General features: G+C 40.1%; 1 protein-coding gene, 1 long non-coding RNA gene and 1 pseudogene across 5 annotated transcripts in view; 1 reads left to right on the top strand and 2 right to left on the bottom strand.

Annotated features, from left to right (window-relative positions):
* Positions 1-528: 528 nt before the first annotated feature.
* Positions 529-18,934, bottom strand: part of DTHD1 (death domain containing 1) — a 66,696-nt gene continuing 48,290 nt past the window's right edge. For all 4 annotated transcript variants that reach the window (XM_070612983.1, XM_070612985.1, XM_070612984.1 and 1 more), the window contains 2 exons: positions 6,160-6,217; positions 529-2,171 (listed from right to left, as the gene is read on the bottom strand). In XM_070612983.1, coding sequence (XP_070469084.1) covers positions 1,852-2,171; positions 6,160-6,217 — 378 coding nt within the window. In that variant the 3' untranslated portion in view covers positions 529-1,851. The remainder of the gene's footprint in view (positions 2,172-6,159; positions 6,218-18,934) is intronic.
* Positions 2,091-18,934, top strand: part of LOC139082327 (uncharacterized) — a 37,770-nt gene continuing 20,926 nt past the window's right edge. Inside the window, exons 1-2 of the long non-coding RNA XR_011538225.1 lie at positions 2,091-2,220; positions 13,639-13,818. This is a non-coding gene — a long non-coding RNA (uncharacterized lncRNA). The remainder of the gene's footprint in view (positions 2,221-13,638; positions 13,819-18,934) is intronic.
* On the bottom strand, positions 10,617-12,769 carry LOC103548874 (MORF4 family-associated protein 1-like; annotated as a pseudogene).

The raw sequence follows: 18,934 nt of genomic DNA on the forward strand, positions 1-18,934 counted from the left end.
TGTGTGTATGAGACGCGGGAGTGAGGTATGTGTGAGAGAGTTTGTGAAAGCATATGTGAGAGTGTACAAGTGGATCAGAGACTGTATGCATGAGAGGGTTGTATGTAAATAAGTGGGTATGAGAGAGGTGGGAGTGAGGTACATGGGTGGACCTGTGTTTGTGACAGGGTACACGCAAGGACGAATGTGGATGTGAGTCTGTGTGCGTGTAAGAGGTAGGTATGTGTTCAAGAGTGTGTTTGTGAGAGGTGTGTGGGAGGGGATGTGTGTTTGAATAAGTGAGAGTCCTTACGGGGGTATGAGGACATGGAGAGGGGGTGTGAGGAAATGTGAGTGAGGGAGAGAGTACGGAGGAGGTGAATGGGTGAGGCAATATGTGTGAGGGGATTATATGTATTCGTGTGTGTGTGCGCGTGAGCACATAGGTGACTGCTTATATACATCTATACACAGACATAGGAACATGTCCTTCCAGGAAAAAAGAAAAACTGGAAGAAAATATGCCAAAATATTCATAATGGCAATCAGTTTTGGAAGAAGATGTGAATTTTATTTTCTTTACCTTTTTGTTATTTTGTAGTCATAAGAACAATAAACATTTCAGTGTTTCCTTCATTCCAAGGACACATGAAAAATATTGTACCTTTTGGAAACATGTAAAAATAATACAAATCTTGACTAACAAAATGTTTCTTAATAGGAATGTGTTGGAAAATTGGAGTCCTCTTTTCCAATATATAACCAAATAGACATCTAAGTCCCTGGTTAATTTGTAGAAGGAAATCTTGTCTTTACATTTCAAAACCATATAAATATTTAATGTTCCATCCAATTTCATTAATTTTCAGGTATTCAATAATATAAACAAATCACTACGGATGTTTGCAGGTCAAGGCCCCGATGGTTTTGCATTAACGAATTGGTAACAGCAATTTGGTAACAGCAATCCCCCACGGGTATCACACTGGGGAGCCCCAGTGCTTTAGGCTTTCCAAGGTCTCAAAGCTTATATGCTACACAGGATCAGGATTATCAATGATAGAGGGCATTGGGATTATTAGTTTTTTATTTTAGTTTTGGGGATTTTTACAGGTAGGTTTTTTTAACGATGCACATATAGAGCTTAAGTAATAAGGTTTCTGCCAAACTGATTTGAAAGCAGGTTGTTTTCCTAAGCAGGTGAAAAAGGCCCTGAATTCTTTCACTGATGTTTCATTTTCTGTGCACTCTCTCATTTCACTCATACTAAAATATGAGATTTTCCCTATTCCAAGCTACGTTTTTAATAAAAGAAAAATTTGTGGCAGTAAATGGTTGAAGTGTTACTCTGTTTTTAATCTTAATCAAGCTTGTCTGTGTTCTTAAAGTGATTTGCCATCTTCCACACCAGGGCTCTGCAGCCCAATTTCTTTCTCATTGTTACCTGCGGGCTCCATGGTATGCGCATAATGTGAATTAGTTGCTTGGAATCCTGCATAACTAGTTTACTTTTATGTAGGTAGCAATAAAAAAAAGAGATTCTGCATGTCATTATCTTTCCTTTTCACTTAGAAAGCAACCTCAGCTATTAAAATGTAAGCAGGGCAAACTCGATTACAACGCTATTTGGTTTGGCTGAACTCAAGACAGTCATGCTTGCAGAACACACATCTCTGAACCATGAAGGACGCTCAAACCCAGGAATGCTTCTTATGGCCTGATTAGTGCTTCTCCGCTTGTCTCAACAGCACATCAATCAAAAAGATTCACTTCAAACAACATTACTTGAGAACTGCTGGTAAAATATTGACAGAAACAATCTTAAAACCAACTCTGACCTTTTTCTAGGGCAAAAGAAGGAGCAAGCTGGCATTACTCTGCCATAGCAAACCACGGCTGTGGTTCAGTGAACACTTTATTTTCCCACTTGAATTTGAGCTCTTTTGAAAGATCGCTCCTGCCGATCTTGCGGAGATGGCGAGCCAGAAGGCGGAGTTTATCGGTGGAATTTGGGAGTGATTTTTTCCAGGAGCAAAGGAGTGCGTGGATCTGTTCAGTGAGATCATCGGGGTTCTTCAGTTTGATGAGCTGAATGGTGCTGCGGCGCAGAGGGAGGGATGAGGAGAGACACTCGGCATTTTCTTCCGAGAGCTCCTCCGCCAGCCAGTAGAGCAAGTTCTCCCACAGGGCGTCTGTCAGGCACACGTGAACACGCAGCATGAGGACTCTTTCCTGGAGGATGTGAGTATCTAACCCTCCACACTTGTTCCCACGGAATCTGCGTGCTTTCCACTTTGGCCTCTCAGCATTAGAAAGATTTGGGACCACCCAGGTGGGCAGTTAAGAGCCTTTGAATCCCCACCATTTCTAGGGTCTTCTCTTGAGACAACTAAACTATGGGAGAGGGTTAGAAATGCTTAAATTTTAACTTTCCCTGCAGGGCTTGTTAACACGGTTTCTAAGCCCCGCTTCAGATAGTCTAGTTAAGTAGGACTACGGTGGGGGAAAAACTTGGCATTTTTAACAAGTTCCCAGATGATATGCTGATGCAGGGGTCCCCAACCATGCTTTGAGTAGTTAAAGGATATTTTTAGGTTCATAAAATCCTTTTCTTAATTAATACTAATCTGATGCATAAATTATACCAGCAGCTTGGCAATCCTCACCACCACCACCCGCCTCCCCGACTACACATACACACAAACTCACCAAGCTCCGCTACCCAAAGAGCAGTTCTGTGGAAAGTCCTTTACCCCAGCTTTCCTCCTGGCTTCTGGACTATTTAGAACCAGAAACATGACCTCTGAATATATCCTCTAAGTTCAGCATACCCCTTCCCTTACCCTGCAACTCCTGTCCACCACCTAAACTCAGGATTCCATTTTTCTGTTGTTGATTGGTGGTTATTTTTTCATTGTGTAACTCAGATCCATCACTCTCAGTAAAATCCCTAAGCCCTACTGTCTCCCTCTTTCCATCCACCAGCCCGAGCCTGCATCACAGTCATGGTCTCTCACTCTCATGCTAACCCCTGCACCAGTTTCCCTGCTCCGGTGTGAACAAGTGTCTGCCACCTTTTACTCAACTATTCCTTCCAGCTACCTACTCACACAAATTGCACCTGATTTAATGGAACAAGCACATCTTTGCTCTCCAATGTCCCTTTCAAGTCAACATCCTGCTTTCATCACGCAGGGTATTCATTTTAATGTTCATGCAACATGGGTAGGCCTTCTTCTCCCCATCCACATCGTCTCTCTCCTGCCATCAGCAGGCAACATCATCAGCAATGCAGTTGATAATGTCATACCACTGACCACAGGGTTTCTTAATATTGTCAGCATCAATGACCTGTGCCTTGACTCCATATTAGAAACTAACTTTCATGGCTAATCCTCATGTTTCATCATCAGCCAGAACTATTCCACCTCCATGGTCTCAGCTTCTCAATATTATTGCTGGCCACCATCTCTAAACTTTCACAGCTTCTGCTCCTTTGCTCCTGCTTAGTATGTTTCTTGCCCCCATCACTAATACAGTGATGATTCCTTTGATGTCCCCAGTCACCCAGTCATCTCTACTGGATCTCACATACCTCTGTACCCATACCGCTCCTAATGATCAGCCATGAACATCAAGAATAGTGTTGCATCCACCTTAAAATCTGTTGTCTTCTGTGGCTTTCATTGTTCTCAGTTTGTCAATTGCCAATCCTGCTATATAAACACTGCAATCAACTCCTGCGACGCCCAGGGTTATGAAACTATGCTGAATGTGATCAACAAACTCTACACTTTTTACACCATTTGAACCCTTAGCGGCTTATAAACCCATTAAAAAAATCTTTTTCCTGAATTCAACTTAAAGTTTTCCACAGCAGTGCCCCTAAACTTTTCTGCCATCCTTAAGCCCCAATCTCACTCTCTTTCTGTTTCACTCAGCCAGTGTCTGTTTCTCCAACTTTACCCAAGCCATTTGACCTGAGTCCTCATAACCTTGTTTTCATCTCAAAAATCACTTTCTTACAAAACCTCACTCCTCTGTGTTCGCCAGATTCTGTCCCTCACCGTGTTTTTCATCAAGTAATTTCCTGCCCGCCTGTTCCTTAATCACCTCATCGCCACAGGTTCTTCCCATGCTCCTTACAAACACACTCAAGCCTCCTCTTTTCTTGCTTCTTCTCCTCTTTCTCTCTCCCTTCCCTTTACCATAAAATCTTTCCACACCTAATATAAACTTGATGCCTTGAGTTCATCACAGTCAACTCACTCCTTAAACCCTTGTTCAGGAGTTCTGAGCCCTCTTTTAGAACGCTCTTGAAGCCCTTCTTTCCAAGCTTCCTAGAGGCCTCCTAATTACTACTTACAGCAACTGACTCTCAGTCAGCATCTTCTCTGGCTTCCACAAAGCATTTTATTCCTTCCCTTCGGTTCCACAGCCAGCCTGGTTCTCCTCTTCCTTCTCTTTCCCCTTTGCTGACTCTCTACCTCCTAATACTACTGAGCTACTGTTTCCTCTCTGAGGCCTCTTCTGTTTCTGTCCTCCCCTCTCGAGGAATTCATCAACTCTTCCTGCCTTAACCAACTCCTCTGCGCGAAATACCCCAGATCTACTATATCTTCATCTTTGGCTGTCTTTCCTAAATTCTGGTATAGCCTTTGCAATATTCGTCTCCGAATCATCTTTACCAGCGTATACCACAGTCAATTCCAACTCCGTATTTCCAAAATCAAAATCAACTTTGGCCTTCCCCTCTCCACCTGATCCTTCACTCTATTCACTTTCCTAGTGACTGTGGCCTCTCAGGTGAGTAAGCTAAAGCGTGTAATGTCATTCAAATTTCACAAAACCTATTTCTCATCCCAGGCACCCAAGTCCTACTGGCCCTAACTCTAAACATGTCTCAGGCATTTCCCCAACTTTGCAGCCTTACTGTCCCACCTCTCCTTTCTGGAGTGTTGCAAAAACAAGGTCCTACCTCATATCTCTGCTATCAGATTTGACTGATTTTTGTCTTCCACACAACTAACAGAAGTTTTCAAAGCTAATCTGATCTTATCCGTTCCTTGTTAAAAAATCTCTTGTAAGTGCCTCCTATTGTCTAAACTTCTTACCTTAGCATTTAAAACTTCTCGTAGTTTTATCCTGCTCTAACTTCATCTGCCATCATCCTTCCTGCAGCAACTCAGAGGTCATTGCTCATGCAAGACCATGCTGTGTAACAGCCTAGGACTTCCTGGCACGCATTGGAAAGATCATTATACCCTTGTTCTCTCTGGTGGTTGTTGACAAGGGTAGTGAGAATGCTTTTATTTAAACATCGAATTCTTCAAAAGTTAACAACATCATTAAACTTGCTGAGATTTCATCTATTGCTGCTGTTGGTTTGGGTTTGAGCTTTGGTGTTTTTTTGTTTTGTTTTGTTTTGTTTTTGCCGCATCATCTGCTCTCTCTTTGAAAACAGTTTTATTGCTTCTGAGAGAGTGTCTAACACTAAGAGTCATTCTCATCCTACTTACTTCCAATGTAAGTCAGTAAAGTTTTCTGTACAAATCCATAAAGATAACCCCTAAATGGAATGCTATGCCATTAGTGATGGGCCTGACTAAACACACTCACTGATGTCTTTTGAAGACCAATAAATTATCACAGTAGTAACTATTAACATCACAAAATGAATTGTTTCAAAGGCTACAATAGAATAAAAGTGTCAAATTCTGCCCTGAAATCTGCATCCTATTTATGTAATTGAATTACACATAACCACAATCAAACATTACGTTTCCTTTGTGGTTTCATACCAATATAGCTCTATTGCCTTCATATGTAGACTTGAATTGACCACACTTTAAGATTTACAACTTAATAGTCCATATTTCAGAACCAGCTATAGTTGTCTGTTTACTAAACTAAGCAACTACTAGTTATCTTAGTAAAATAATAGTAGCATTCATATTTCTTGTAGATTTTAGTAACAGTTTTAATTACATCCATATTTGAGAATGATTTAGACTATATGTGTATGGCTTCTGAAGGAAAATTCAATTATTAGGCTGATAAACCTAACGGTTGCTTAATTGCAAAGTTCTCTGTTCTTTTTTCTTAAAAGATTCACATAAAATACAAAATAGAGGAGAAAAAGGGCACCACTGTAATGAGGACACAGCAAATACTCCTTACCCAGAGGATCTGTAGAAATTCTTTTGGTTCTCTGTGGATGGTTGATTAATTTTTCATGCTATTGGAAGAAAGGGACATAGAATAAGCAGAAGAAATCATTAATTTGTGAACAAGCTATAAATGAAAATCCATCTGACCCATACCCCTGTTTGAAAGAAGTACTCAATTGCACACCTTACAAAATTAGATTGTGTATTTGTACATGCATGCTCAGCAATTGCTTTCCTAAGATAAGGCAAAATATATTAACCCAAATCTTTCAGCAAATTTAAATTTAAGAATACACATTGAAATATTATTATAGCAGTCACATTAACTCTGAATAAACATTTTCCAACTAAAATTTAAAACTGTTAAAATCATCGAACATGGAGCAAGCTACCTCTATGCAGCAAACAGTATTTTGTTAAAGTCCACATGTGGCAGGCACCTGCTTCGACCGACGCTCGGCACAGGGCCTGCACCTAATGGGTACTCAAATAATAGTTGTGGTGAATAAATGAGTGAATCAATGTGCATCCATAATGCTAAAAGCAATCAAGTTTTGAGCAGATATTATTCTGAAACCAATGTTTTATCAAGAAGTAGTCAGGGGCCTGCCCAGTGGTGCAGCGGTTAAGTGTACACGTTCTGCTTTGGCGACCTGGGGTTTGCCGGTTCAGATCCCAGGTGCGGACACGGCACTGCTTGGCACGTCATGTTGTGGCAGGCGTCCTACATATAAAGTGGAGGAAGATGGGCATGGATGTGAGCTCAGGGCCAGTCTTCCTCAGCAAAAAGAGGAGAATTGGCAGCAGATGTTAGCTCAGGGCCAATCTTCCTCAAAAAAAAAAAAAAGTCAAATATGTAATCATTACTTTTCAACACTTTCTGCAGAACAATTGGTTCTTGGTTAATATGGGATCATGGAAACAGCACAGGAGATAAAGTAAAAACATCTGGGTTTGGAAATCTGCACAGTGCTCTGGATAACTTATTTAGTCTTAGCTCTGAAAAGCAATTTAATAAAAAAAAAAATGTCACAAAAACCTGCAAACAAATGTTCATAGCAGCTTTATTTGTAATCACCAAAAACTGGAGACAACTAAAATTTTCTGCAACAGGTGAATGGTTAAGCAAACTATGGTACATCCACACTATGGGATGCTATTCAGGAATAAAAAGGACAAATCATTGGTACGTGCAACATCTTGCGTGGACCTCAGGGTATTGTGCTGAGTGAGAAATCCAGTCTCAAAAGGTCACATCTTCTCTGATTCCATTTATGTCACATTGTTGAAATTATAGAACTACAAAGATGTCAAACAGATTCGTGATTGCCATGGATTAGGAATGGCGGTGGATGCGGATAAAGGGGTGGCGCAAGGGAGATCTTTGCAGTGATAGAATAGTTCTTATCTCGAATGCAGTGGTTACACAATTCTACACATGTGATAAAATCTCAGAGAACTACACACACACAATGGATCAATGTTAACTGCCTGGTTTTGATGTTGTACTATAGTTAGGTAAGATATACCGCTGAGGAAAACTGGGTCAAGAATACACAGACCTCTCTGTACTATATTTTGCAACTTCCTGTGAATAAATAATTTTTTTAAAAGCCTACTTCACAGCAACAATAGAAGGATGACGTATGTGCTCTATGCTATTGCACAGCACACTGCCTGGTTCACAGGGAGTACTCAATACAAGCTGATTAAATCTGAATACCATATTTTGTAGATATTCTTGTCATAGATGTTACATAAACATGTATATAAAACTTACATTGAGAAGTTTTAATGGGAGGAGATTAAGAAACAACATCAGAACAGCATAAGTTCAAGAATATTAATTCTGTAGCACTGGAAAATAAGGGCATAGGATTTTCAAGGCATCAACTATGTACTTAAACCTCTCAAAAAAAAAAAAAATGAGAGAGAAACACCAATTTAAATAGTGCAGTGGAGTCTATCATTCCCATCAAAGGACATGTGGCCTAGATTCAGCCTAGGACAAAAAAAACACATTGGATTTTTTTTTCTTTGTAGAAATCATTCTCACCGCCCCCCGCACCCTCACCAGTCATTCTCTCTTCACAAATGTCTCAGGGCGTCTTGATGCACTCAGAGTGTTCTAGTGTTTAAATATATGTATTTTTCCACATACAAGAAAATTCTGGTGCACAGCTGTAGAAGCAGTGCATCGTGGAGGCACAGGAAATCCCTGGCTCTTTTAGACTTTCAGGCACTATGCTGGTCTCCACATGGCCTCTTCATCAGGGACTTTCAATCCCCCTTCTCTTTCCCCTCTTTCTTCCTTTTTTGAATGATTTTCATCCATGCACTATTTTTGCCTTGTGCTCTACCTTTTAAATCTCACTGGTGCTCAGGGTCATCTCCAAGCCAAACAGGGGAGCCTCTGCTAGCCTCTGCTTGTCCTATGTATGTCCCCTCCCACAGATTACCAGTGTCTGCATGTGGCCCCATGGATGCCTTCATTGGTGGGACTGGCTCTAATTTGTCCCTACTGTCCTCTCTTTCCTTCTTTCAATCAAAAGGTCCTATTCTGTTGCATCTTCTCAGGTTCTACCATTTGTTAAAGGATGGTTTGTTATTCCTCTCAAGGAACCTGCTTTTATATTAACGTTGTATATTTTATTTGGCTGAATACAGTTTCTTAAAGGTCACTTTCAACATGTTACTGCTCAGGAAGATTGTTTGGCAAATCTACACCTGGCTCTCAAGCTCTCTGTGAACTGTCTCCCCAATACATATCTACCTGGTAAAAGGAGGTGGAGGGGCTTATGGGACAGTTTTCCCTTCACTGTAAGCCCCCCAAGGGCATCAGTGAAAAAGCATAAAAAATTCAGATATGTACAGATGTGCCTTATTTATGCTGCTAAGCATAACCCAGGCTTCATTGACTTGGAAGTGGTTAAAAAAATTGGAACCAAAGACAGCCACTTAGACTCGAAAGGGATATTGTGTCTTGAGTTTTACAAGTTATTGTAGTTAAGACTCCTTCAGTTACTGACTATTCTTTCCGTACTGCCTTCATACAACCCTGTTATTGAATTCTTAAAAATAAGCAAACCATTTTTCAGTTGAGCTCATACATGTGCTAGTTTCATCTTTGGTGTGCAACCTGAAAAAACTGGACTTGGACACATTTCTTATATTACCCGACATTATTTGCCATGGCACCTCCAAAAATATCCCTTTGTTGGGTCTTTTCAGCACTCCAAGAGCCAGCCATGATCATGGCTCAACTTGTTAAACTGTAATCTCTTTGAGGACCAATAATGTGTCTTGTTCCTGTATCAATTCTTCACAATGCCTGACATGGTATTGTACACATAGGGTAGTAAAAATTGTTTAGTTGATGTGATGATATCTTCTCTTGACTTGAATGATCTCCTCCTTCAAATCCTATCATATTTTCAAGGCACTGGTCAAATTCCACCTCTTTTATCAACTACTCTGGTCTCTGGTTTCTTACTTTGAAATTTATGAACTATCATTCAACTTATCTTTTACCTTAACATTGTCTTGTATTGTTAATAATGCCATTCATATGTGCCTGTTTTCCCTCCCCAACTAGGCTTTCAATACTTTATTGTATCCTTTCTTTTTCAAGCAAATTAATACTTTTATTAACATGGTAATGTTTTTCCCTCATAGTAGGATCTTTTGACCTCAAATACTTGTCAAGTCTGCTACTCAAACAAACTTATAGCTGGACAACTTATGAAGCTTGAAGATACCTATTCCCTGTGCAGTGTAGGGTCCAACATAGACAGTCCTCACTTTACTTTCCCTGCCCTTCAGGGGCCTTGGCAAATATCTCTTTTATTTTATGCCCAGAATCCTCTGAAATGCATCAGGTTATTACCTCGACTTGTACAGAACACCAAGATCTCATTTGTTATTCTAGGTTCCATGAGTTAAGTTGTCCAAAGAAACTGACCAGACAGGTTACGTCAGATATTGTCCCAGATAAAATTTAAGTCTTGAACAAAAGACATCTCTCCTCGTTTGGTCCCACACAGAAGTTAAAATCCCAAATACAGACAATACCATCCTCCACCCTCTCTTCTGATTCATCAGTCCTAGCCAAGTCAGGCGCATCACATTCCCAGTGGAAATCTGGTCCCTTGTTCAGCTTCTTTAGCAGTTACTGCATGGAGTCCTCTTCTAGAAGTAATGCAGCTCCTTCCGCAGCTCCAGAGTTGGAGAACTCCAGCTCTGAGTCTCATGTGTCATACATAGACCAGAAGGTCCAGGGAGCTATCTGGTCATGCAAGAAAGACCAAATCACCTCAATTTTAAAAATAACCAAAGCCCAGGAACAAAGGTGACTGGTGCAAAAGCTTACATTCTAGGCCTTAATTCTCATATGTGAGAGCATTTTCCAAATAAAAATTACTTCCTCAAACAAAAACATTTAACAGTCACAATTCATATGAGGTCATCAACCACTGATCATCACAGAAACATAGAGTAAGTGAGTACAGCATGTAGACAAAAAAAAAGAGAGAAAGAAAACAGAAGGTTCTCTGGTTTCAGCTTCTGGAGAGTGTCAGACAATCTCCATCAGTTTAGCAGATTCCTTTGGCTGTAAACCACCAACCCTCCTTCAAGACAATTGCTTTTCTCTGTCCAACGGACTAGGTCGACCAGCACCTCTGCCATTTTCCCAATCTCCTTGGCCTTCTCCTCAGCCTTCTCACTCTTTTTGGTCACTGTGCCCTCAACTCCATTGTTTGGATTCTAAATATGATTCAGAGGACTTTCCTCCAAGGCTTACAGCTGGCTTTTTATTTGGATGAGAATATCTTCCATCTCCTACAACTTGTTCCTATTCCACACATACACTTTCCTGTGCACTTGAGTGCAAGGCACAATATTCTCCTGTTATCTCACTGATATCTGGAGGCAGGAACTGCTAGAAATCTTTTTCAGGCTCCGGCACTTCCTCTTCCTCTGATTCTCCCAGTTCAACGATGTCCAAGGGCTGCCTTTTTCCTGCTACTTGGGAACACAGTACGGACGCGAACAGAGAAGCAGTGGACAAATTGGAGACCCAGCCGTTAACCAGAGTTCGGCATGTTGTGGCTCCTTTCACAAAAGGTTGTGCCTCTGTTGAAATAACTTTCTAGGCCCAAAATGGAGCCTCTCCTGCCTGGGGTGCCACATCAGCAAACCGAAACTTAGATAACTTTCGTGAATGCAGTGTATCCAGTCAGCCAGTCCCCAAATGCCAAACCAGCTCTGGGCTTTCTCACCCCAAACAAGGTTGACTATGTGGCCCCAGCCAATCAGGTATTTTCTATTAGTCCTTTCCTTGTTCTTTATTCATCCTATTAAAGCTTCTTGCCTTCTGTCCCATTTTGCGGTTCTTCAAAAGGAGATTGTTCACTTCATGAGGTGTTAAATAAAGTTTGTTTTTATCACCTAAATTGTCTTTAACCATTTTTTTAAACCTCTTTATGAATGCACTGCTGGTAGAACCTATTGTATCCTTTTCTGTCTTCTTTCATATCAATAGTTATATTTACACATGGTTGCCACAACATATCCTCAATAAATACTTGAGAGCCATGGAACCCCTCCCTGGATACCCATGAGGATTCTCATCCCCACAAATTTCAGGTCTGCAGGCTCAGTGGGCCCCAGGACTGCTCAGTGGTATTTGTATGCATCCCTGAAGATGTCTCCCACTGTTCCCTACAGAAGATATTTCAAATCTTTACCACTCTTTGCAAGACTTCTACTTCACCCCTGCCCACCACTGTCTTGGCAACGTGTTTTATCTTCTACTCTCTGAGAAAATAAAGCAGTAGATCTCAAACCTTAGTGTTCATGAAAATGAATCTTGAGAAAAAGGTAGAAAAGTAAGCTCACACTCTGATTCAATTGGACTCAGATAAGGCCACTTTTAAAACAAAGCAAACTGTGTGATTCTGAAACTTAAGTATGGGGGCTGCACTTAGAAAAACACTATCAACTAAGACTTACTTCAGTTATCAACTTACACCTCAAATGTATACCGATGAATGCATGGGAAAATGAAAGAAACATCTTTATCAAAAAAAAATGATGAAGATTTCCAGTATCGTGTCAGGACCAAAGTGAATTCTGATTGCTTCTTACATACCTAATACTATAGGGACACAGTAAAATAATAATTTCTAACTCATAGATTACCTCACAGGTGTCACACAGATGACCTGGCTGTGATGCACACCTCCTCATGCAGAATCTCCAGCTTCTGGCAAAATCCTCTCCAAGTGTTTTGGCAGTCCCATGGGCCTTACTCTCTTGGTGTTCACACAGTTCCACCAGTTACCACACAATGCTCAGCCAGGCAATGCAGCCATCCATGCTCTTTTTGTGGGCACAACAGTTTCCCTTCCTGTGTCTGCATGTAGTCTATTATGTGCAGTACCATGCAGTGAGCCGTGATGGTTTCTACCATGCTCCACATTCACTCCTGAGATACCATATAAGCACAGTTGTTCAACATCAGTGGTTACCACAGGTTTGTTTCGGCTGCTACCCCACCACTGTTCCACTGGATCCTGCCAGCAGCCATACCATTCTGACCTGCTCCATAGGGAGCTCATGGTCTCTCCCACTTTTCTCCCAAGCAAAGCAATTCTCCATTAGTGGTTGCCCTAAGCTCTCCTGGCATGTAAGTTGTGAGGTAAAATGTGATAGAATGAAGGAAGTGGCTCCTTACCCCTTGTGTTAAGTGACACTAGAGTAATAGTGGCTGTGCCCTGATGGATCACAGAGCTTAATGAAATAGGTCTTCTGTTTTTTAAACTTTTTCCCTTAGGACATAGTCATGCATCCAAGGGGCTGAACTGAGAGGCAGATTTCACTAATAACTATAGCAGTCTATTCTAGACACCCCATGGCCTCTATGCTTTATATATATATTAATATGTATTATGCTTTAAATAAATATATATTTAAATATATAAGTATGTAAATATATAATAATATGTAAGTATATTAATTATATATTATTAATTAATTATATTAATTATATAATATATAATTAATATATTATATTACATAATAAATATGTAAGTATTTAAATATATAAGTATATAATATATAAATACATGCTTAAATATATATTACAAATATTTAATATGTATTCAATAAAATATATCTGTATATTCAACATATATAAATATGTGTATGTTTTTAGGCAGACCCACCCTGACGCCCCTGCAAAGAGAATTCTGTCAAGTCATATCTCCTGTAGTTAGTTATTTCAGACTCAGCAGTGAACACAGGTTAATTTCTTATCCCAGAAAGCACCTCAGCTTCCATGCAGTTAATCTTCTGGGCTGGTAGATCCTCAGCATCCACGTACCAGGCATGTCTGAAACTCTCTGAATTGAGCCTGCTTCAGAGTTATTTACAAATTGTTTTCTTCTTGGTTATCTCATCTGTCTTTCCTAAAAATACTGTGAGGAAGATGAAGGCGCTCTTACCATTTCCTCTCTGCTGAGTGAGAAGATCAAGGCTCAAGGGTGGCTGGATCTCACGGAGAGCCCTCAGAGTGAGTAAGCGAGGGAGAAGTGGGCGGAAGCCACTGGGATTAACTCCCAAGCTGATTCTTCCCCTACTACGAGGCTGCTTGAGCATGTGGACTCAGGTAAGGCTGAACTTAAACCCCACGCTGTCAATTCTTGACTCCTGAGGCAATTCATGCCTCAGTTTCCTAAACTTTAAAATCACTATCATTATCTTACCGACTTCCTAGGTTTGTAGTGAGCTTTAAATGAAATAAAATAGGTAATGCATTTTAGATGAAATAATATGGAAAAGATTAGTTCAGTTTCTTGTGCATAGTGGGTACTCAATAAAAGTCCCTCAATTGTCTTTGTCACACAAGTCTTGACAGTTCTAGAGTCTCATTTTTCAGGCAGAGAGGCTTTCTACACCTCTCAAATTCCGGTACATAGATGATTGTCCAAAGATCCGTTTGTGACTAGAGCTAATCCTTGTAAGTACAGCCTTATGTATGGTAAGGTGTGATCCAAGTGTTACCATGACGTAACAGCACTGGACACCCTTCCTGCCCTGGGGTATCACAGTAGACCCGGCTTCAGCCACTCGTGACCATCTAGCCTCTCACAAGTCCTAGAAAGAAGCTCAGTATTTTAACTTTGGTTGGGACTCACTTTCATTATAATGTGCTTTCGAGGAGCTTCAGATGGTACTGGAGTTAACTAAGTTAACCTCACTCTAGAAACATGTGCACGAAAAAAAGGGAAAAACAATGCAGTGCAAACAACTGCCATTATGGGTCGGCTTTAGGGCTGATTTGTTTGGTAACCTCATGTCATCATTGTGCCCCCTTCTCAACCTAAAAGAATGAACATGGGTTAAATTTGGGAATTCAGAAAAGATAATGGGCTGAAATTCCTGCAGGGCTCACCACAAGAATCCATAAAAACTAATATAAAGTAAAAAAAAAAAAAAAAGGGGGGGGAGGAGGACTGGCAGTAGTTAGCTCAGGGCTAATCTTCCTCAAAGAAAAAAGAAAAAAAAAAGGGGACCAGCCCTGTGGCCGAGTGGTTAAGTTCCCGCGCCCTGCTTTGGCGGCCCAGGATTTCTTCGGTTCAGATCCTGGGCGCAGACATGGCACCGCTCATTAGGCCACATTGAGGCCGTGTCCCACATACCACAACTAGAAGCACGCACAACTAAAATATACAACTATGTACTTAGGGGATTTGGGGAGAGAAAGTAGAACAAAAAAAGGGAAAAAGAAAAAATTATAAATCCTTCCCACAATTTCACACGGCTGTTTAAGTGCTCACTGGAAACAATGACATAAAATGATGAGATCCTTGACTCCTAGAGCAACACCTCATTTTAAATTTTAAATTTAAGTTGTAACAAGTGCTCACTAATTTCAATGGTACCCACAATAATACTATTGCTATTTGGCAGATATGGAAATAACAAGTGGCAGATTTTTCCCCTTAAATTTCTACCTCCGTACTAGTTTTTGAGGTCTCTATTGAAGAACCAATTTTGTGTAAAGTAACATGCTAAGGATTTTCTGACACTTGAAGTACCCTCTAACGTGGATGCCAAATGTCAGTGCAATATGATCAACAACAACAAAAATGCTCTGCTGACATTATTATTTTTTATCATTTACCCTAAGGCATTTATGCATAAAGAGATTTTCACAGGTAATTATTATAATCTCTTGTGCCAGCAACTCCTCCATCCACATTCATCCACATTCCTCCCACTCCACACACTTATTGTAGATTTTTTTTCTGGTAAATAGATCATTTATTCTGTAGTTAGAAGATATGCAAGTGAAAGTGGTATGAATAATAATAGAGCAAGGAAGCATATATAATTAGCATATTTCTGTGTATCTTTAGCACACATTTTACCAGAAGCTTTTAAGATAGCATAACTAAGTACGTCTTCACTATTTACTCTGTATTTATTTTGCAGAGGCCTCTCCAACTAAGTAATAGTTGCCATTTGTTTAACTTGAGTTCATTTATTGCATCATAATAGTAAACTGTATATTCTCAATCTTTATAAAGTACAACTTCTACAAAATTCTTAATGGTTTACATTGTAAATAAGTTAGAATATTGATCAAAGAAGTAAGCTGTTACAAAAGATTAATGTTAGCATGAAAACTTTGTGCTGCATAACTACAAATCAAATAAGAGCATATATCAGTGTTGAGTGAGGACATACTGGTGTGAAGAACTGGGCTAGACTTCCGGTTTCCAGTCAGGCTGCAAGCGACTGGAAGTTCCCATTCTGTGCTAACAAGTACAATGCAGAACGAAGTGAAAAATCAACAACTCTCTTTAGATCTGTCAGAGCAGTAAGGTCACAGCGCAAACCTCTGCCCCAAATTTGAAGAGAGCAACAGAGGGGAGAATGACAAGTTACCAGAGCAGAAACCCACAAGCACAAACCACGGCGGGAACCAGGCCAGAGAAGGAAACTGGAACTGTAATTGACAAATTGCAGGCGGCTGGGTGTGGACAAGTCTGAGGGTTAAAAATTCCTGGGGGGACCTAGTCATGGGGGAAGTTCCCATACTTTTGTGAATTTTACTTCCTGGAGCTCAACCAGGTTTTCATAGTGAATATCTGAGAAAAATCCCCATGTGCTTCTGGCAGTGAGAGGGGAAAGGGAACCACTTTGAAACACACCAGAGCATTCTGTTTTTCTTAACCAGTCCTGCCCTCAGAAGAAACTGTTTAACCAGAGCCTAATCTGCTGGGGTTAGAGCCTAACTGACCTGGGGGAAGGGAAATACCAACTCCAGGCCCCTCTAGCCATCCTGTCCCCATGAAGGGGCGGAGGGGTGGGGGAGGCAGGGACTGAGAATCATATGTGAAGTTCATAGTTCAGAGGTAAAGGCTCACCGAAGACTGAGACCTCATCACAGGACTGTAGAATAGAACATCTCCTCCCCTGTACCTCACCACCACATCACCAAAGACCTATTTATAGCAGTTTCTTTTACCCAGTACATCATGTGTCACTATCAAACAAAATTACAAGACATACTAAAAGGCAAAAAACACAATTTGAAGAGACAGAGCAAGCATCAGAATCAGACTCAGATATGATAGAGATGTTAGAAGTATCAGACCGGGAATTTTAAAATACTATGATTTACATGCTACAGGCTCTCACAGAAAAAGGAAACAGCACACAAGAACAGATGGGGAATGGAAGCAGAGAGATGGAAATTATAAGAAAGAACCCAAAAGAAATACTAGAGATGAAAGACAGTGTAACAGAAATGAAGAATGCCTTTGATGAGATTATTAGTAGATAGACACGGCTGAGGAATTTATGAGCTTGACAATGCCTCAATAGAAGCTCTAAAACTGGAAAGCAAAGAGAAAAAAGACAGAGAAAAACAGAACATTCCAAGAACTACAGAACAAGTACAAAAAACATACATGTAATGGGAATTCCAGAAGGAAAAGACAGAAAGGAAGAGAAGACGTATTTGAAATAATAATGAGCAAGAAGTTCCCTAAATTAATGTCAGACCCCAAACCACACATCTAGGGAGCTCAGAGAATACTGAGGATAAATGCCAGGAATTGGGCTAAATGTGCAACTGTATTATTTCATTCTAAATCCATAACAGTGGTTTGAAGAATTGTCATCCTCACTTCACAGATCTAACTTTTCCAAGGCAACATGGAACCAATCTTGAAACCCAGGTCTGTCTAAAATCCTAACTTATACAGTAAATAATATTGCCTCCAGAAAATGATAGCAGCTTTTCTTTTTTTTACCATGTCCCAGTAATTACTCTAACAACTTAAAGTATATTGTATAATCTTGGTATATAGTGTATCTATATCCTCATGAGGTGGTTGCTATTATGCCTACTTTACAAAGGAGAAAACTGAGGTTGAGTGTTAAAATAATTTGACCAGAAACAAACACACTAAGTGACAGATATAATATTTAAACTAACATTTGTAAGACTGCAGATCCTTTATTTATAACCTGTAATTTAAAACTGGTATGTAAAGTAAAGGTTGTAAGGCAGGCCTTCCACTCAGCCATTCCAGTACCTCCCTGCGTCATGTTCACCATTTACGTACATCAACTTCACTGCTCTGGACTTGGATGGAGGGATGGAATTTAACTCCTAACCATACTAGTTATTAACTTTATGTTCTTAAAGCATTCCATTTGTGCCTCCCTTTCCTCTTTTATAAAATGGGCATGAGAATAGTTCCTGCTTCATCGTCCCATTAAAGGAAACATTGAGTCACATTATGTAGCTTAGAACAGGGCATTGTATGTACTAAGTGCTCAACATAACAGCTGTTATTAGTCAATATTTTTTCTTTAAAATTACTTTTTTATCCTACACAAGTACATTTTTAAAGGAAACTCATATTTCAATCATAAGTGGAAAAACAATTTCACTCTTATAAACACATGGAAACCTTAAAAAGAAATACAATTAAAACAAAACAATATTATTAAATTCTGTTGCCAGCCAAGATCACTGGGCCTGGGAGTTGTTCTCAGCTTGTTATCAGATCAGGTTTTGTGCTAGAGAGATGTGAAAACATGATAACACTAACCCGTGGTCTATTCAGAGGAACAGAAAATGGATTAAAAAGAGAATAAATTCCTCACCATGTCAATCTATTTTATTTAAAGCTGGTATGTTATTGTCACCCCTCCCCCCAAAAAAACCACTTGAAATTCCAGAGTTTTGGAAAAAGCACTATAACTGAGCATCCCCTTTTACTTGCTGGGAATCATATCTATATCTTTTTTTTTTTTTTAAGTTTGGCACCTGAGATAACATATGTTGCCAATCTTTTTTTCTTCTTCTTCTTCTCCCTAAAGCCCCCTAGTACATAGTTGTATATTCTAGTTGTAGGTCCTTCTGGTTGTACTATGTGGGATGCCACCTCAGCATGGCTTGATAAGTGGTGTCATGTCAGTGCCTAGGATCTGAACGGGCGAAACCCTGGGCCACCCAAGCAAAGCGCGCAAGCATAACCACTGGGCCACGGGGCCGGCCCGGGGAATTATATCTATATCTTTTACTATAAACATGCATGTGAAGTATTTTTGTTCTTTTAAAAGCATAGAGAATATTTTGAGGGCATCTGAGTTATGTCATCAACGAAGAGAAAACAAGGAGCTGTGAGCTGATGTCACTACGTAGATGGGACAGAGAGTGACTACACATTTAAAACCCAGATAATAGAGAAAGACTGCTT

The sequence above is a fragment of the Equus przewalskii genome, chromosome 3 (genome assembly GCF_037783145.1).
Source record: "Equus przewalskii isolate Varuska chromosome 3, EquPr2, whole genome shotgun sequence".
NCBI lineage: Eukaryota > Metazoa > Chordata > Mammalia > Perissodactyla > Equidae > Equus > Equus przewalskii.